The 20,052-nt window shown below is 47.4% G+C and overlaps 1 protein-coding gene and 1 long non-coding RNA gene across 12 annotated transcripts in view; one reads left to right on the forward strand and one right to left on the reverse strand.

The window, feature by feature from the left end:
* Positions 1-4,286, forward strand: part of MTMR3 (myotubularin related protein 3) — a 138,397-nt gene extending 134,111 nt beyond the window's left edge. For 7 of the 10 annotated variants that reach the window (XM_032395209.1, XM_032395201.1, XM_032395200.1 and 4 more), the window contains one exon: positions 1,735-4,286. In XM_032395209.1, the coding sequence (XP_032251100.1) occupies positions 1,735-1,906 (172 nt within the window). In that variant the 3' untranslated portion in view covers positions 1,907-4,286. The remainder of the gene's footprint in view (positions 1-1,734) is intronic. The other 3 variants (XM_032395206.1, XM_032395207.1, XM_032395208.1) reach the window with 1 other exon arrangement.
* The window catches only part of LOC116626074, a 93,270-nt gene that overhangs the window by 19,694 nt on the left and 53,524 nt on the right, over positions 1-20,052 (reverse strand). The window contains exons 2-3 of one of the 2 annotated variants that reach the window (XR_004298163.1): positions 19,586-19,755; positions 12,256-12,342 (exon numbers count right to left, since the gene is read on the reverse strand). This is a non-coding gene — a long non-coding RNA (uncharacterized LOC116626074). Of the gene's footprint in view, positions 1-11,539; positions 12,343-19,585; positions 19,756-20,052 lie in introns of those variants that run through there. The other variant, XR_004298162.1, reaches the window with a different exon arrangement.

Consider the following 20,052-nt stretch of genomic DNA (forward strand, 5'->3'; position numbering starts at 1 on the left):
CAGCCACGCACTCCCCTCCTGATGACACAGGTCAGCTGAGCCATCTTGCTTGTGACTGAGAAGCCGTGCTTCAGCTGGGGCTGGTCTTGTGGCAGAGCCAGTTGGGTTTTCAGAGCTATTTCCTTGGGGGTAGTCATTCAGTGGGATGCTAGAAGGATGCTTCATGATCTCCAAGTCAGACAGCATTGCTGCTCCAATTTTTTTTTTTTTTAAACAAAGAGACCAGGACTGAACAGAGGTGGTCTTTCCAGAGACCTGTTTTAGCATGGAAGACTTTAGTGGAGGGTTCCACTTAGGGTCTGTCAGGATCCCCTGAAAGAAGCCAGATAGAAAAGCTTAACTGATCAAATTCATATCAGGATGAACTCTAGCAGATATGTTAAATAAATGCAGACATTCAGAAGTAGATTTAGGTAATTTTTCTGTGTAACCACAGGTTCTTGCTGATTCATGCTTTTCAGAAACGTGAGGTGCTTACTGCGTTCTAGAAGATGAAGCTATGTGTGTTTGTTTTAGTTCTCTGTCCTTCCGTTGCCCCATGTCTAGGCTTTTCCTTTTGTGGTATATATATATATATATATATAACCCCAAAGGGTACTTAGTATTCTCTCCTCTGTGCCCAGGTGGTCCTTAATTCAGCAGTGGGTTTGGATTCTGAGGAGCATAAATGAAAAGGTAGTGAGTGATGCTGGCTAAGGAGGAGGATTTCCCTTCAGCTGCTTTCCCCAAGTCTTTGGTGGGCTATGTCAGGCTCCTTGAAGTCTCCCATTCTTGGGTTTATTGAGATTGATTTGTACTTTAGGGCCTAGCAAAGTGGGGTTGTAAGGTGGGCAGAAACTTATCCTCTGCCAGTTCCTTTTCCTCTTAGCTGTGAAGGGTGGCTGTTTGGTTGTGTGCACCTGTGCTGCACGGACACATCAGAGCTGGGCTTTCAAGTGGAGGAGGAGAGGGAGGCCTGGGGCCCTGAGTAGTCAGGCCTTCAGGTGGAGCTCTTATATTCCCTGGTAGATGCATGGGGCCAGGGGAGTGAGCCATAAATGACTGACACCTATCTAATAAGGGGGGGTGTTTGTGCACGTGTATTCATCTGTGCTCTTGTCCCTTCACCCTGAGCATGTGTCACTGGTTGCTTGTCTTCTGGCTTTGCATGCTGGCAGCAGGGCAGTCCTAGATGGCAATGGTCTTTTCTCCCATTTTGCTGCCTCCGAGCCTCTGGGGATGTAGCCCGTTGGACAAGGCTCCTCACTCCCCAGCTAGGCTAGGTAGTTTGTCTCATCTGAAGCGCTCGGAGGTAGTTCCATTGGACTCTGGCCTCTCTGTGACCACAAGCTACACAGAGGCCATTGCCCAAGGGGGTATGGCCAACTGGGTTTTTCTGGGCCAGGACTGAGCCAGTGTTCTAGTAGCCGCTCCTGCCCTGGGCCGTTTTGTTCTCCTGGATTTCTCTTGAGCAGCATCCTCCTGTACACCTGTAACTTTGAGCCATAATGGTGAGACAGCCAAGTGTCCTTGGCCCTAAAGTCACAGTGGTGTGCAATTACACTAGGCAGGAATTTCTACCCCCCCCTCCCCCAGCTTGGCTTGTTCCTGGGTTAGACCAATGAAAGTTCAGTCTTGGAGGAGTCTCTAGCACATTCCGAATTACAACAGAGGTCTGTCTTCTGAAGTTGGTTTCCTCACACCATACCTACTACCGAAACTAACAGTGTTTTGTTTTCTTCTTCTCATCTCAAGGAATTGTGGGAATGTGTTCTGCTCCAGTTGTTGTAATCAGAAGGTTCCAGTTCCCAGCCAGCAGCTCTTTGAACCCAGTCGAGTGTGCAAGTCTTGCTATAGCAGCCTACATCCCACAAGCTCCAGCATTGACCTTGAACTGGATAAGCCCATTGCTGCCACTTCAAACTGAAGCTCAGTGACCTGGGGCGGGCAGAGGCCAAGCTGCTGTTCTCTGACAGGCCCACACAGCCTGGGCAGACCGAGAGGCCCGTGCACTTTGGAATGGGGGCATGGAACCACCTGTGCAGAGTGACAGAAATTTGGGATGTACCACTGGATTGTAGATTGATTTTTCTTTCCTGTTTTTTTTTTTTTCCCTCTCCCTTTTCCATCTTCCCTCTGCCTCCAAAAAAGAAAGAAGTCCCCTGGTTGTCTTAATTTTTTTTTTTTTTTAATGGAAGACCAGAGGTTGCCAGGCCCCCTGTAAACTGTTGAGCCACCTGCTGTCCTGTGGTGCTGAAGGTTGGCTTGGTTCCTCAGGACGGGAGGAGGCTGTCAGGAGTCAGTGCAGGCCCGAGACCTAGTGAGTGGGGAAGCAAGCCAGGGTTGACGTTTGTGACTATTTCTCGTGCCATTGCCACATCAGAGCTGGTGGGAAAAACCTTTGCTGCTGAGGAGACTGAAGCATCTGCCCTCGGAGCACTGCCCTGAGTGCCGTCTCCCTCCTGAGAGGAGCCAGGCCAGTCCGACCTCACGGATAAATGGGATTGGCATTTGGAGGGAGGGACACATAATAAATGGAATCCTTCCAGGCCCCGCTTTGGGGAAGGAAGGTGTTTGTTCCTCTGAGGCGAGTGAGAGGGCCTAGGAATGGGGGTGGCCCGCATGTTCTCTCTTGCATGGGATTCTGTTTTTAACTTGACCCTGGATGGTCTAGGGCTCCCTTCACTGTCATGAGTAGGCCTCCCTGGGCCAGGCTGTGTAGTGCTTCCCACCCTCAGGCATAAAAGTGCAGACTGGCCGGAACGCAGTGTCCTGCTGCTGTGGCCAAGGCCAAAGCCTGCCCTGAGCCCGGGCACACCTGGAAGCCCCTTCTGGGGCCTGGTCCCCCAAACAATCTCTCTTCCTTGACCAGCACAGGGAAATCCAGACTCAGGGTTCCAAAAGTTCCCCATTCCCAAACCAAACAAATCATGGATCTCCCCCTTAAGGGGCAGAATCAGCCTTTTAGAGTGCAAGCCTCTGGAAAAGGGAGCATGTCCCATACAATCAGCCTTCCTCCTCCTTCCCTTCTTGGGGCAGTGGGAAGGGCCCAGCGGGCCCCCTGCCCTGCTCCTGTGCTGCCGCCAGCAGTGAGGGGCCACTTGGTGACTCTGCAGGGTTCTTTAGAAAATCGAGACACAGCCTGTAGGAGATTTGGGGCACCTTTCCTCAGTAAGCTTTGATGTGGTCCAAAAAGAGCCTTAAATCAAGAGTATTTGTGGTCGAGTGAGTGTGGGGAAAGGTGGAGAGGAGTTTAGGCTTGTGCTTTGTAATCTTGGCATCCATGTTTTGTGCCTGCCCTCCCTCTCGGGGAAGGGCCATGCTTGGCTCTGCTAAAAGCTGCTAACTGGTAATGGCGGACTGTGGTGAGCAGATGGGGGTGAGGCCAGGGAACTCTCTGACCCTTTGGAAGCAATTCCCTGGCCAAGGGAAGTTGTGTCTCAGGAAGGTGGCTCCTGTGTGTGCCTGGGTGTGGTTACGATGTGGCCCAGAGTGTCCCCTGGAGCTGTTAGTCCAGGCAAAGCCAAGAGCATCTGAGTGAGTCTCTGGCTTCCCAGTGGCGGCAGGTAGCTCAGAGTCTGAATTTAGTGAAACAGGGTGTAGTTCTTCTCCGCACTCTGTGTGGTCTGGCCGTGGAGGTAGGGAGAAGTCAGTCTAATTAAAGATTGTGCAGTTCCTAGTGACAGGTGCCAAGAGGTTATGATACGGGTTTCTTGGGTCTGATGTACAGTGTGAATAAATGCTTGCAGCTCTTAGCCCTTTTCGATCAATGAAGCACTTTTTTATTAATATTTTTCTTTGTATGTAAAGGAGGAACCGTAACTCTCCGTAGCTGTACATATAACCCTTTTCTCCTAAAGAGGAGTCAGTCAGTGCTCCTATATTTTTCATTTTTTGTCAAAGCAAGAAGTAAATACTTTAGAACTGTTAAATATATAAATAAAGTGAATAAAGTTTAGTGTTCCGCATGGTAGCATTTGCTAACACGTTCTAATTCTTTGCCCTGTGGTTTATTCCCTCTTCATCCATTTTCCCTCTTACAGAGCAACAGTTTGAGGTGCTGCCAGGAAACTGAACTTTGGCAAAGGAAAACTACAGGTTTCGGTTCTACTCTGGACCTTGGCAAGGAGGCGCACCACAGTGCCCAAGCACTGAAACACATGTCCTTGATGGTTTTGCCCCTGACATCTCTAAAGCTACAAAGGCAAAGCAATCAGGCATCCTAACAATCAGGGGGTTTTCCTCATGCAAAAAACAGCATCAGTAATAAATACAGTAAATAAAAGTACCTCTGGCCTCTAGCCCCCCCCCCCGGCTCTGGTCCCTTAACCCCACAGCAGCCATCAGCTGCATCTGCAGCGGTGGTTAAGCACAGAGCCCTGCAGGGGGAGCTGGAAAGACGTTGGCACGGGGAGAGGTGCCCGGAAAGTGCTTCTGCCTGTTCTTGGATGAGAGCGAGTGGGTGGGCAGAGACCCTGGGGGTAGAAGCTGAAGTGGGTGTGACCGGGTTATGGGCCTAACTGGAGGTCTTCCTCCACACACAGCGCCAGACCTCTGCTCTGTAGATCTGCACACCAGCCAAGCAAGACCATAGTTCCTAGTCACTTCTTGACTAGTTTCTTGCTCTTCGCGGAGGTGGATTTTCTTTCCCCGTATCACTATTGGGCATCCTTCCCATCCCATCCCACAGGTCTGTGGGAGAGCTACATTATGCAGTTCCTTCCTAGAGAAGGTTGGTACTGAGTAGTGTCCAGCTCTGGGGTCTCCAGACCAGCATCTCTGGTGAGTTGGCTGGGCTCTAAAGAGTGACCTGCTCAGGGCCTCCCTCAGGGCCTCAACCCCGAGGCAGGCTTTCCAGGATCACTTTCTGGATGTACTCTGCCTAACGTATATGAAGTACCTAAAGAGCTCAGATGATTCTAATCTGAAGGCAGCAACGTACCATCCAGCAGGTGTTTGAGAAACAGCCTGTTCTTTGGGAGAAGGTGCCCTTCACCTGCTCTCAGGGAAGCCAGACTGTATTCAGACCAATTTGTAAAAATGAGTGTGTTCTAGCCAACATGTATCCACATAGAGCTCCTTACTGTTCCTAAGGTCTAATGGTTTAGCCCTTGGCCAGTTAAAACACTAGCAGAACCTAGCAAGGCTGGCTGGGGCCCATAGGTGGGAAGCTGCTGGGGGAAGGTGAAGATGAAAAGCCAGAGTGCTGGTGAGACCTGCACGGTGTGGGTCTGAGCAAGGAACTGCTACTGGAGATGTCTGTGGTTGTCCAAGGGCAAGGCCGGCTTTCTTCAGGCCCCACAAGGAGGCATTTGGTATGAAGCAATGAGGTACTAACAGTGAGCTGCCAGGATGTCCTCATCTCTGAACTTTATCCTGGCGCTTTCTCAGTATTTCTCTTCTTTACTTTGGCCTTAATCCCAGTCTAAAAAATGATAGGACTGCCTTAATCCATTGGGATTTTTCTAGTGAGGATGTACAGAAAATTTTTTCTTCAGTTATTTTGCTAATATACTCACTGTTGATTTCTATGTTAGCAAAGCATATTCTAAGACTTAAAAAAGGTACTGTGGCAAATTTGAAGGAAAATGAAAAAAATGGTGCCGGAAGATCTGTTAAACAATATCCAGCTGTCGAATATATTGAAATGGGAATCAAGGGTATACCCTAGAATAAGATTACGGGCTCTTGAGACGGCTGATATACTTTGGCTGCTGTGCATGAAGCCAGGAGAGGAGATTCCATGTTTGTTGAAGTTAACTCTAGCCCTGCCCTCTATGGATCTTTTAGAGAGAGGGCTGATTGGAGGGTGCTGTCGCAGATGATCATTTAGCTAGTGCCTGTTGAAGTGGCCTGTCCGCAGGGCTGCAGCTGCACCTACCCAAGTGAATTCACTGAGGAAAGGCTAACAACACAGTTGAAAACGGACCCTAGGTTGTGGAGCAGTGACCGACTCTCCATCTGGAGTTTTGAATGACATGGCAAGAATCCCAGGTATTTAATTTCTAGTCACGTTTTCTAAGAACATTTAAGTCGAGGTTACTGACAAGGTATCTCGAGGGCCGGCCTAGAATGTGAGAGGCTTCTAGCAGTAAGAGGTGACACTCCTAAGCCTCTGCCTCTTAAAACACAAGGCCTGCTGTCCCCAGCACGAAACCCACGCTGATACTTTGTTTCTCTCCTCTGTATGCAGAGTTCACCTGCTGCCTCCCCTGTGGAACAGGCCTCTTCTGAGCAAGGCCCCTGTTCAGAGGCTTGAAGGGAAGGAGCCCCCCCTCCCCGCCCCCATGGTAATCTCAAGGTTTTTAAATGTTGCTATTGTATTTTATTTACCACTTTGCCCGCCCCGCCCCGTCTTTTCTATCCTACTTGAGTTGGGTCATCTTTTCTTACAGTGCTCCTGGCAGTTGCATTTCAATTGTATTTTCAAGTGAAATTTATTTTACATTGGCATTTAAAATTGGCCTTTAACTGCTTCCTCGATTGGTTTATAAGATTTCTTTTTAATGCAAACGTAACCTGTGAGACTTGGATGCTGTTTAAGAAACATGCTTTGTGTTGCTGCAGACAGTAGTGCTTGCCTATTGTAACAGCGTTGATTCTGCTGTAGCCTCAGTGACCGTGTAAATGAAATAAATGTGTCCTCTTCACCCACAAACAGTTGTTCGGCCCCTGGATTCTGGTTGCCACGGTGGTTCTCTAGTCAGTGCTGTGACCAGCATACTAGGTGCTGGGGATGATCAGCTCAGCTCCTTAGCTGCTCTGGGAGAGGGAGGGGCCCGGCCAGGAGGGGGCTCAGCGTTTGTGTTTCAGAGGCAGGGGACTTGAAATCCTGACGTTTAGAAGTGGAAGGGATCTTAGATCATCTGGTTTCGTGGTTTTCATGCTATTTTGTGGGGTCATTGTGGGGAGGAAGCCCACCACGCCCACTCAGTACTAGACTTCCAAGTAGGATATGATTTGAAGAAAGGTTTTCATGCTTAAAATAAAAGTCTGAAAGTGATTTGATTTAATCCAAACTCCTGTTTTTTTGTTGAGGGAAACTGAGCCTCAGGGAGCCACAAAGACTTAACCCAAGATTGTCAATGAATTAACAGCAAAATCTGAATAAGAAACATTCTCTCCCGACTCTACCTCCACCACCTCCCAGTGCTCCTGGGCTTCCAGAAGACCACCTTAGATAAACGGCTGTTAACCTGCTCCTCTTCAGTTAGCCAAGCCAGAAATCTTAGAGAAGAGCTTAGTAATGCTACCAAAAGGCTTAAAACTATGAGCCCTCCTCCTCCCTCCTAACCCAAATCAAAAGGTTTTGATATTATAATCATTGTTTTTCACCTTTCAGATATATAAATGTTATTAGCATGAATTGTCTCAAGTAATAACATTGTCTTAAATCAGTGGGATTGGGGGGAGCATCTTTACTACTGCAAATGGGTTAGTTGTGAATGATCTCAGCCTCCAATTTATTTCTGAATTTGATACAGAGGAAAAAATCCTTATGATAGGTAAGTGGTTGCAAATGGTAATAGTCACGAAGCTTGCCTGCAATCTGTTGTTATTGACAAAAGTGGATGCTTGGGAAAAAAAAGGATTAATAGAAGAATATTCAACACCTGCTTTCAATCCTTCTCCATAGATCAGTAAGAAACACCTAAAGGTTATAAATAAGCACTCAAATTATTCTACAGTGAGAGCCGCTAGCCCGGAGTTGCAGCTGGGCGTGGCGACCCAGCACCAGGCTAGCACCCCCCGTCACGGGCAGCCCACCCGAGCACGGCTGCGGAGGCCCTACAGCGATGTCTCAGTCTAAGCTAATGCGTGTTTTACACTTGAGTGTGCACGTTAGAGACGATTTTTACCATTTAAGATATCTGCAGTGTTTACAGACAACCCCGGAAGCACTGCCACAAAAGCCAGTTTCACAACCACTAGTTGGGCGGGGAGAACCTGAGCTGCTGAGGCCCCAGCGGAGTTGCCCGTGGGAGGGTGAGGGGCTGAGCACTTCCTCATCTAGAGCAGAGCACTTTGCCAGAAGAGGGGGTTGAAGGTGGCTGCTCAGTAGATGCTCCCCTCCCCACTGTTCACGGGATGAGATGGCACTTCTATCTCTGGCTGCTGGCAGATACTCTGAATGTCTGGCACACCTTCTATTTCACCACGTATTGAGACTAGAAGACAACTGGCCCCACCCCGGGTCTTCCACCTTATAGAGGTAAAATTCTGACCTTGAAGCATTCTGATCTGAGTTTTGCAATAAACTGCAAATGTATCACTACTCAAAGACTTTAAAGTTCACATAAGTATTTTATTAAAGGATTAAAATGTTCTAATGGATGCAGGTGCACTGATGCTTTAAAATTGTGTAAAAGCAATGGAAGCCCCCCGACCCCCCCCCCCCCCCCCCGAGAGAGAAACTGCTTGTTGGGGTTGAGACGGCACCTAAGAATTCCTGAGCCCTTGGGGAGACTGGCACGGCCTCACTTGCTGTGAGGTTCCTGACTAAAGAATGAACAGCTATCCAGGCTGAGGAGCAGGGGAGGCAGAACCAGGGCCCTTACCTCCGTGGCACAGATGTCCGAGGCAGAGGCCTGGGCCCAGGTTGTGTGTCCCGTCTAGCAAGAAAGCCTCCATGAGGACCCTAGAGGCCAAGGTTGGAAAATGAAGCAAAGACCTTGCATTCGTAGGATTCCCGCCACCCCGCCATCTCCAATGCCAAAGGAGCCCAAGGTCGCGGCACATATTTAAGGTTTTGTCACCCAAGTTAAACCAGATTAGTGTTCGTTGTAAATGGTTCCCCTACTGTACTTTGCCATTTGGAAGGTCAATTCCTAGACTGGCAGTTCTTTCACGTCCCCCAGAAGGTGCCGCGCCCAGCCAGCATACATTCTTCACTGGGGTGAAGAACTCCCACTCTTGAAGTCCCTGTCAGCCTTGGGACGTGACCTCTGTGCTCTGGCACCTCAGGCGTATGATTCATCTGACTTGATAAACCAGTTGCTGCCACACAGGCTCCTCTTGCCCCCCTCTGACACTGTGCTCATACGTCCCCAAGGACTCGCCAGCCACGGCCCCAGAGCGTTCCTTCTCAAAGCGTTCAACCGCAGGGCAACCTCCGGCTGGCGCTCCCACCTCTGCAAACAGCCTACAGCACCTGGCCTTGCTTTCTGTCCTCTGCTCAGTCTGGTGGTCCTAACCAACCAGTCAGTGCCTGGAGCTGGGGCGAACACCGGTGCCAGTTTGCCCTTCCCTCCTCTACTCCCAGGTAAGAAGTTAACCTCTTTGCAGACACCTTCCCTGGGACTGGGAAACGCTCCATCATGCAGTCTGGTTACGAAGCGCAGCCTTAAGTTCTGAACCATACCAGGCAGGGATAAACCAGAGCACCCAACGCCACCTTACACAGCTTCTGTATGCTACTCGAGGGGAGGCCAGAGGAGTGGCAGCAGGGGCCTCTGCCTTTAACTGGGCATCCCTGATCACCCTCGCCACTCGCACCACCTCCACCCAGCCCTGCCCTGCAGAGCACTCCAGACTTTTGGAGATTACTGCCAATGCCTGAAAAGCCTAGACAGGGCTGAGGACAACAGCCTGGGTATCTGAGGTCATCTAGTCACCCCTCCTTGCCGGGGACCCTCACTTCAGGTCTTTGCTTCCAACAGCTCTGGATATACTGGGACTCCTTCCTTTAACGAGTAACTGAGGGCTGTGGGTCTGCCCAGGCTTCACTGGTGAGTCATGCACGCGTATCCGCCCCCACCATCCCATGAGATGATGACATGGCATTTCTGTCTGTCCCGCCACTGTTTGCCCCAGGAGTGTGCCGTCTGTTAGGGAAGATGGGGCAGATAAAAATAAGTTAAAAGGTGCTCATTATCCAAAAAGAACTGAGACTTAAAAAAGCCTCTTTGAGTCAACCTACTTAAAATGGAGACCAGAGTCACATATAATAAACAGAGGAAAAGGTTTGATTGGAACTTCCTGGAAAATGAAACTACTAAAACTAGTAGCTCTTAACAAAGTGCAATTGCAACTATGGGCGAATTCTTAGAACAAAATTATTTTATGTATATTTCCCTCCTAAAATTATGTGATTGCCCAACAGGACACCATTTCCGCAGGGCAGTCATTTTTCCAAAAGTTAGGGGCTTCCTCAGTTTTCCTGAAACCCTCTCTTAATCCTTTAGTTCTCGGATCCTCAAATCGCCCCCTGCAGCACCTGCCTGGTTCCATGAAGCTCTTCATTTGTTAACAGACCTAACCCTCCGCTCCTCCTTTGCCAGTGACTGCAATCATTTGAGCAGTTTCCCACCAATACTTCCATGACTTTATGGCCTTCTACATTTTAAAACTTAAATTGTACTCTGGCACCATTTCATAGTACTGTCAACGTCAGAAGTTTACGACGTCTCGCAATCGCAAGTATGAGATGGGAGAGAGGGGCTATGGTGGGAGGAGGGTGTTAATCAGGGAGATGCTTAAAAAGAGACAACAGGCCCCAAATGAAGTCACCTGTACTAAGCCCCATGTCAGCAAATCCTGGCTTGCTAACTAAACTGCACCCCCGTTCCCCAGGCAGAACCTTTAACCAGTCGTCATGGAATTACCTAGTCAGCATTGGTGAGAGAATCCACTTGATGGACCCCTTCCGATCCTGTTAGAAAGGCCACCTTACTGAAATAATGCATTCTTTACTAATCATTCTCCTTTACCACCCCATTTTTGCTCCTAAAAACCCTGCATTTTGTACAGCCCTTCAGAGCTCCTTTTATTGCTGGATGGGATGCTGCCCAACTCATGAGTCATTGAATCAAAGCCAATTTGATCTTTGAAGTGAACTCAGCTGAAATTCTGTTTAACAATGTCTAAGTGGAAAGTAATTTTTTATATGCTCGGTTGGAGAATACTTCTCATGTCTGATGAGTTTAGCTTTCCTCTACAACTTTGGAAGACTACTTAGGTATGGCTTAAAGGAAGAAGAAAGCCCATCGGCATGTCTGACCAGAGAGCCTGCCCTGGAGGGGCAGCAGTGACGTCAACTGATGGCAATACTGGGTCAGCACGAGCCAAGGCAGGAGGGCAGGTTTGAGGAACTGAGTTGGAGTGCATGGTTTAGCAGATGAGGAAATACTTGTTAAAAGAGGCCGAGGAAGTCTATTTCAGGTTAAACACTCATCTCAATTCTATAACTATTTGGGGTTTCTGAACAGAGAACTGAACAAGATAATAGTTAAGACTTACTATGGGTCAGACACTGTTTAAGTACTTGAATTAACACATTTAATTCTCCTATCAACCTGGTGAGGTCAGTACTATCATATCCTCATTTGAAAATAAGGCAACAGAGGGGCGCCTGGGTGGCTCAGTTGGTTAAGCGTCTGCCTTCGGCTCAGGTCATGATCTCAGGGTCCTGGGATTGAGCCCCACGTCAGGCCCCCTGCTCAGGGGCAGTCTGCTTCTCCCTCTCCCTCTGCCTCTCCCCCCAGCTTGTGCTCTCTCTCTCTCTCAAATTAAAAAAGAAAAAAAAAAATTAGGCAATGGAGCCAGCATTGCTGTTAAGGCCCTGGCCCAAGGTTACGCAGCAAATAAGCAGCAGAACCATGGTTTGAGTCCCGGCCCTCTGTCTCCAGAGACCACACTCCAAACCACTGCCTACCCAGTCTCTCCTTAGTCAGGGCCAGCTGGGAGTGGGTGCTAGGAGGATGAAGTAGTGGGAAGAACAGTAAGAGGCCATGTGCAGGATAAAAGGCCTAAATCAGAGAAGTGAATTGCTCAGGAGCAATTCCAAAGGGACCCTTGGGACTATTCATTTCCAAAATCCAGAACCATATTACGTTACACACAAAGCAGTCCATGTTGCAAGAAGGAATTAGCAACTCATTAAAATGTACTAACTTTCTTAGGTGGAGCTCCCTCACTCAACTGTAAGACTTCCACCCCTAGCACAGGGACAAATCTGTTGGCAGCAGACACCAACTCTATCAGGGGTCGAGACAACTCTTAGCCTGAAGAAGCTACAGCGTGGTGTCGACTGTCTACTGTGTGGAGCCCTAGGTGGCCCAGACCTAGAGACTGTGGGACCTCTGTTCTAGCCCCCTTAATTGCTTATTTAGGGTAGGGCCTTGACCACTCTACTCTGCTTTAATTTCTCATCTGTGGGGATGTTTGTCCAATCAACCCACAAGGCTGTTGTTTTTCCATGAGGAAACGTCATGTTTTACAAAGTCTAGTTGCTCTGCAGGTCACACTGAATGCCTACTCTGACTTTCCACACCTTACCAGCTTTCCAGTGTATCCAAAGTTGGAGGAGGCGGATCCTTGTTTTCCATGGAGCCTGCCCTGCTCCAAGGCCATGGCACGTCTCCTCTGCCAAACCAGAGAGAGGAGAGAATTGGTCAGGTCTTCCCAGGGGTGATAGAGGCTCCTGGCCATCTGCGGCCAGGAGGTCCCCAACATGAAATATTTCATATTCAGCAACTATGGTTTGGAGTGTTGCCAGGGACAGGTTTCTGGGCTAGGGTAGATCTTTCCTGGGCTTCTGGGAGTCTCTAAGAGACGGGCCCCATGGGGCAGCCTCGCTCCCAGCACAGGTAAGGGCTGGGTGAGCAGTCACTAGGGGTGGCTGGCCCCTTTCCTTCAGGACTCTGGCTGCCTTACCTCCATTCAGGCTATTGTCTGGATGTACACTGGGTGATCCCTGAATTTCCCAAAGACAAACCTCGGGTTGTGTGCCCATCCTGGACAAGGAGAGGTACCAGAGGTGACTCCTTGGCCAGTCTGTGGTGTTTCCTCTGCCCCTAAGGCAGTCTTTTGTGATATGTTGCCTTTCCTGGCCTTTTCTCTGGGCATGCAGAGCTGGCCCTGCACCCCATGGAGAGCAAAGTGGGGTCAGACAGCAGGTCTGAAAGTTGGAGGAGTGGAGCCCATGCCTGTAAAATTCCTGACCGTGGCCTTGGGCAGGCAGAACACTTGTCCTCAGAGGGAAAGTACACTCTGAGTAGTCCTCTGGCACCCTTTCCTCCATGGTACCTCAGCCGTGTTCTGCACGGCTGTAGATCTGCCTGACCTGAGAGTCCCTCCCACCTACTCCATCCCCTATGACTTTCTGGGCCTTATTTTCTGTCCCGATGATCTATCTATTGATGAAAGTGAGCTGTTAAAGTCCCCTGTTATTGTATTACTCTCAATTCCTCCCTTTATGTCTGTTAATATTTGCTTTATAGATTTAGGTGCTTCTATGTTGGGTGCATATTTACAATTGTTGTATCTTGCTGGATTGATCCCTTCATCATTACGTAAAGCCCTCGTCTCTTTACAGTCTTTGATTTTAAGCCGATTTTGTCTTACACAGGCATTGCTACCCAAGCTTTCTTTCTGTTTCCATTTGCATGCAATGTATTTTTCCATCCCTTCATTTTCAGTCTGTGTGTCTTTAGGTCTGAAGTGAGTTCTGGTAGGCAGCATATAGACAGGCTTTCAGTTTTCCGGGATTTTTCGTTTTTTTAAATCATTTTATTTATTTATTTTTATTATGTTATGTTAATCACCATACATTACATCATTAGTTTTTGATGTAGTGTTCCATGATTCATTGTTGTTTTTTATCCATTCCATCACCGTATGTCTTTTGAGGAGAGCACTTAGTCCATTTACATTTAAAAAGTAATTTTTTGATAGGTATGTACTTATTAGCATTTTGTTCATTGTTTTCTGGTTGTTTTTGTAGTTCTTCTGTTTCTTTCTTCTCTTGCTCTCTTTCCCTTGTGATTTGATAAGTTTTTAGTGTCATGTGTGGATTCCTTTCTTGTTAGTTTTTTGTATATCTATTAAAAGTTTTTGGTTTGTGGTTACCATAAGGTTCATATATAACATCCTATGTATGATGCACTCTGTTTAAAGTTGATGGTCACTTAAGGTCAAATATATTCTAAAAGCACATTTTTACTTCTCCCTCCACACTTTGTTTTTGATGTCATATTTTACATTTTTTATTTTGTGTATCCTTTATTATAAATATAGTTGATTTTCCTTAAGATTTTATTAATTGAGGGAGAGGGAGAAAAGCAGACTCCTCGCTGAGTACAAGAGCCCAAAGTGGGGCTCGATCTCACAACCCTGAGATTATGACCTGAGCTGAAATTAAGAGTTGAACCCTTAACTGACTGAGCCACCCAGACGCCCCTAAATATAGTTGGTTTTACTACTTTTGTCTGTTAGTCTCATACTAGCTTTATAAATGGTTGGCTCATACTACCTTTGTATGTTTGCTTTTGCCAGTGAGGTCTTTTTTTTTTCTTTCTTTCATAATTTTCTGCTAGTTATGGCCTTTTCCACTTAAAAGAAGTCCCTTTAACATTTCCTGTAAGGTCAATTTACTAGTGATGAACTCCTGTAACTTTTGTCTGAGAAACTCATTATCTTTCCTTCAATTCTGAATAATAACCTTGCTGGGTAGAGTGTTCTTGGTTATAGGTTTTTTCCATTCAGAACTTTGAATACATCTTGCCACTTTCTGACCCGCAGAATTTCTGCTGAAAAATCAGCTAGCTAGTCTTTAGGGAAATCCTTTGTAGGTAACTAGTTGCTTTCCTCTTGCTGCCGTTAAGATTCCCTCTGTATCTTTAATTTTGGACATTTTAATCATTATTTGTCTTGGTGTGAACCTCTTTGGGTTCATCTTCTTAGGGGCACTCTGTGCTTCCTGGACCTGGATGTGTGTTTCCTTCCTCAGGTTAGGGAAGTTTTCTGCCCCTTTCCTTTTTCTCTTTTCTGTGAATGTTGTTATATTTGATGTTATTGAGTTCCCTTAAATTATCCTCATTTTTAAAATTTCTTTTTTCTGGGGCGCCTGGGTGGCTCGTCAGTTGAGCATCTGACTTGATTTTGGCTCAGGTCATTATCTCAGGATCCTGAGATCAAGCCCCACGTTGGGCTCCGTGCTCAGTGCAGAGTCTGCTGGAGATTCTTTCTCTCCCTCTGCGCCCGCCCCCCCAACTCTCTCTCTCCCTCTCTCTAAATAAAATCTTAAAATAAATAAATATTCTTTTTTCTTTTGGCTGTTCACAGCTTGGATGACATCTACTACCATCTTCCAGATTGCTGATCCATTCTTCTGCACAATCTAATCTGCTGTGGATTCCCCTCTAGTAGATTCTTCACTTCAGTTGTTGTATTCTTCAGCTCCAATTTTTTAAAAAAAAATTTTCTACCTCTTTGTTGAAGTTCTGTGTTCATTCATTCTTCTCCCAAGTTCAGTGAGCATCTTTATCACCATTGCTTTGAACTCTATCAGGTAGATTGCTTATCTCTCTTTCATTTAGTTCTTTTTCTGAGGTTTTGTCTTGTTCTTTCATTTGGAACATATCCCTCTGTTTTTTGCCTGACTCTCTGTGTTTCTTTTTTTTTTTTTTTTTTAGATTTTATTTATTTGAGAGAGAGAGGAGAGAGAGAGAGAGCGGGCACAAGCAAGGGGCAGGGAGAGAGACAAAGCAGACTCCATGCTGGGCGTGCAGCCCAATGCTGGGCTCGATCCCACAATCCCTAGATCATGACCTGAGCCGAAATCAAGAGTTGGATGCTCAACTGACTAAGCCACCCAGGCGCCCCACTCTCTCTGTTTGTTTCTATGTATTAGGTAAATCAGCTGCATCTCCTGGTCTTAAAGGAGTACCTGTAGAAGCCATTCTGTGGGGCCCAGAAGTGCAATCCCCCTGGTTACTAGAACCACACATTCCAGAGTTGCCCTTTGTGGGCTGTGTGTGCCCTCCTATAGTGGCTGGCTGCGACTACTGCAAGCATGCTAGTGGGCAGGGCTGGCCCCTGGCCTGGCTGGCTGCAGTGCCCAGCTGTGGCTGCTGCAGGTAGGCTGATATTTGGGAGTAGCCCCCAGTGAGGCTGGCTGCAAGGCTCAGCTGCGATTGTTGTAAGTGCACTGGTGCTGCACCCACCCTCCAGCAGGAGCTGCTTTGGAGGGGTGCTGGTCTGGCTGAGGCTACCCACTGGGTGGGGCGGGGTTGTAGCCACTTTGGGGGTTGGGAGGTAGGAGCGCCAGTCCTGGTCAGGACTGCCTGCCAGGTATGGCAGGGCAGGAGCCATTAAGGCAGTGGGGCACTGGTCCTGGCTGAGGCTGCCCGCTTGGTATGGCAGGGCAGGAGCTGCTTTGGAGGGGTACCTACTGGGCAGGTCTGCATGGGAATGCCAGGGCAAGGTGAGCAGTGCTAGCAAGGTAGATGAAGAGTGTCAGAACTGGCACCCACTAGCATCAGGCCAGCTAGACAGAGGGAGGGAAAGAAAAGTGGTGCCTGCCAGTGTTTCTGTTCTCAGACAAAGTCCCTACAGATCCTTGCCCCTCTAGCACACACCCTAAAATTAGTCAGGGGTGCCCGGCTGGCCCAGTTGGTAGAGCATAAGACTCTTGATCTGAGGGTTGTTTGAGCCCCATGTGTGGTGTAGAGTTTACTTAAAATAAAAAATTTATTTTTTAAAAGATTTTATTTGAGAGACAGAGAGAATGAGCATGAGCAGGGGGGAGAGGCAGAGGGAGAGGAAGAAGCTCAGCAGGGAGCCTGACTTTGGGCTTGATCCCAGGATCCCAGGATCATGATCTGAGCCTAAGGCAGATGCTTAACCAACTAAGCCACCCAGGTGCCTCTAAAATAAACAATTAAAAAAAAAAATTAATTAGTCCGCAAATCTCCTTCCCATATGACACAGGCACTTTTCAAACTGCTGCCTCTGTGCTGAGTCTCAGAGCAAGTGAGTCTGTACATGGGCCCTTTAAAAGTGGGGTCTCGGGGCGCCTGGGTGGCTCAGTCGTTAAGCGTCTGCCTTCGGCTCAGGTCATGGTCCCAGGGTCCTGGGATCGAGCCCCGCATCGGGCTCCCTGCTCAGCGGGAAGCCTGCCTCTCCCTCTCCCCCTGCTTGTGTCCCTCTCTCGCTGTGTCTCTCTCTGTCAAATAGATAAATAAAATCTTTAACAGTGGAGTCTCAGTTTCCTACAGCCCTCCAGTTCTCCTGGAGTTAAGCCCTGCTGATTTTCAAAGCTCCTGAAGTGAAGCACCACTGGTTTTTTAAAGCCAGATGTTACGAGGACTCCTCTTCCCAGTGCAGATCTCCACAGCTAGCAGGGCTTGAACCCCTCACTTCTGAGGGAAGATCTCTGTGCCTGTGATATCCTTCCCACTGGTGAGTCACTGTACCGGGGTATGGTCCCCACCAGAACGTATCTTTGCCCCTCCTACCCCTCTCCATGTGGCTTTTTCTCTGTATCTTTAGCTGTTCTATATACTTAGCTGTTCTGCTATTCTTCAGATCATTCTCAATGGAGTTGCTAGGTATATAGGTGCAGCCTTGGGAGCAGGTAAGCTCAGGATCCTCCTACTCCGCCATCTCAAACCACTCCCTAGGTTTATTTCTTACGGAAGGGATCTGCTATGATGAATCACCCCCAGTGCCCTAGGTTTAACTTAAATGTGGTGGGATACTCTTGTTCTCTTGTTTGTTTACATCATCTACCCTCTTACTTAACAGTTAGTCAAGAACATTACAGGGACCCCAAGCCTGGGAACCTTTGATTATGTATGAGGATACCAGTCAAATAACAAAATAGGAGTTTCTACTCCATGTCAGGTACCTCATTAGGCAGAAAAAAACAGAATCCTTGTCCTGATGGAAAGGACAGTTGAGAGAAGATAGCTAAGTGTGATGAATGTTGCAGAGCAGTCTGCACTGCTGGGAACCTGCACTGAGTCTGTGGCAAGTCAGGAGAGCGGGACCTAAGGAACTAATGTTTAAACTAAGGCCTGAAAAGGGGCGCCTAGATGGCTCAGTTGGTTAAGCGTCTGCCTTCGGCCCAGGTCATGATCCCAGGGTCCTAGGACTGAGTCCCACTTCGGGCTCCTTACTCAGCGGGGAGCCTGCTTCTCCCTCTCCCTCTGCCTGCTTGTCTGTCTACCTACTTGTGATCTCTCTGTCAAATAAATAAAATCTTAAAAAAAAAAAACAAAAAAAACAAAAACCAAAAAACTAAGGCCTGAAGGATGAGGAGGGAAAGAGAAGGAAGATGCTGATTCATCGAGTACATACTGTATGCTAAGCCACTTGCATCATTTCATTTTGTCCTGACAACAACCCTTTAAGATAGGTATATTGTCCCCATTTTTCAGATGAGGAAACTGAGGCTCAAAAAGCTGAAGAGCCCTATTCAAGGTCACCCAGTTAACATGTGGTAGAATGAGGACTTAAACTCCAGTCAGCATGATTTAAAAGCCAATCTAATTAAAAGGCTGTTGTGATAGTCATGGCCAGAAAAGATGATAGCATCAGTGGATATGGAGAGAAGTGGATGTGTGGGCTCAAGAGGGACAACTGCAAATAGAATTGATCGGACTTAGTAAGTGGTACTGAGATAAAGAAGGAGGAATCAATCAAAGATGACTCCCGGTTTCTGTCTTGATCAACTAGGTGAATAGTGACCCACCCAGGCGGATCATTTACCACGATGTAGAAAAGGGAGAAGCAAGTTTAGAGGGAAAGAATCGTTCATCTAAATTTGATACATTCTACTTCAGTTAAAAAAAATTGGTTAATTAAATGAAAACAAAACAGGGAAAGTTCCATGCCTAGAAACTCCCCCTCTTCATGCCTCCTCAATCCCAGTGTTCTCTATACCCATTCATCACCCCTTCCTTCTGATGTCCTAAGGCACCCTGATTCTTTTCTGATCCTTGGTCCCTCTGATATCCAAACTCCAAGCAGATCATGACCAAGGACTGCCAAAAGAATGCTGTCTTTGGCCACACCATTCACTCTCACAGAAGTGGCCCTATGACTGCCATGTGCTTTCACCTGATCTTTCTGACACTTTCTTCTCTACTGAGGTTTTGCCAGGGAGGAGCTGCTCATGTGGCTGAGCTCCTTCGGGCAAAGCCCCTTCATCATCCTAGCACTCAAACCATTCTGTGTGAGCAGCCTCTGCCTCCCCATGCTCAGAAGGGCCCTGCCCCTGCTTTAATGGTCTTCTGTTGCAAGCTTGAAATTCCTACTGTATTTAGTGAGGGGCCCACATCTTCATTTTGTACTGGGTCCCACAGATTATGCAGCTGGTTCTATCTGTACATTTGCATCATAATGATGGGAGACAGGGAGTGGCATCCTTTCCCATCTGTGGGAATGAGCCTCATTTCCAACTAGGAAGACCCACTGCTTTAAGTCAGAGGGAGATAAAGCAAAAAAAAAAAGAGACCTCACTTCCTTTATTTCTATGAAATGCAGTTTTATGTGCAGTTTTATGTTTCTTCCTGGGTAATAACCTAGGAGGGAACCCTGGGACTAGAATGCAGAAATAACAAATTATGGGCTATTAAGTGTGGTTAATTAGTTCTTTATAGCTTAGGTAGAGAGGCATGGCTGAATTCCTCTGGCATACTCAGTTACAGGTGGGGACATGGGTCTGCTTAAATACAACTTAGGGTCCTTCAGGAGGTAGAGGGAAGAGCAACTGAGTAATCCCAGCCTGGCTTTTGAAGCTGAAACCTCCAGCAAGGCCTCCCGACCGGTCAGTGTATGTTCTCTCACAAGCCTAATCACTCAGTGATTAGGGACCCTTTACCTGAGATCTACTCAGCTCTCCGAGTGTGGAGGTGGCCTATGAGCTATCTGGGCATCATGCAGCAGCCTCTGGGTTATAACTCATACTTGTGCCCCGGAAGTCTCCAAGTTGGTTTCATCTGCCACTCAGGCTCCAAACAGCTGCAAATCCTTTCCCACTTCAGTAAACACCTATTAAAAAAAAAAAAATTTTTAACCAAAAAAATGTTGCTTAGATCCCTTGCTAAATAGGATGCAGAAATGCTCTGCTGCCTATTATCAGAGCTCTTTGCATCGTGATGAGCTAATGCATGAAGCACTATGACCACTGAGTGCAGGTCTTCCAGTGTCACTTACTTACAGTAGTAATATCAAAGACTCAATAGGCACAGCACACAGAAAATATAATCTGCCCCCAAATTCCTTGTTCCATAGCCAACATCAATTCAAATGGTTGTCAAAGGCTTTTAGAATGTACTAGGTCATCCC

This window comes from Phoca vitulina, unplaced genomic scaffold (genome assembly GCF_004348235.1).
Source record: "Phoca vitulina isolate PV1807 unplaced genomic scaffold, GSC_HSeal_1.0 scaffold82, whole genome shotgun sequence".
Lineage (NCBI taxonomy): Eukaryota > Metazoa > Chordata > Mammalia > Carnivora > Phocidae > Phoca > Phoca vitulina.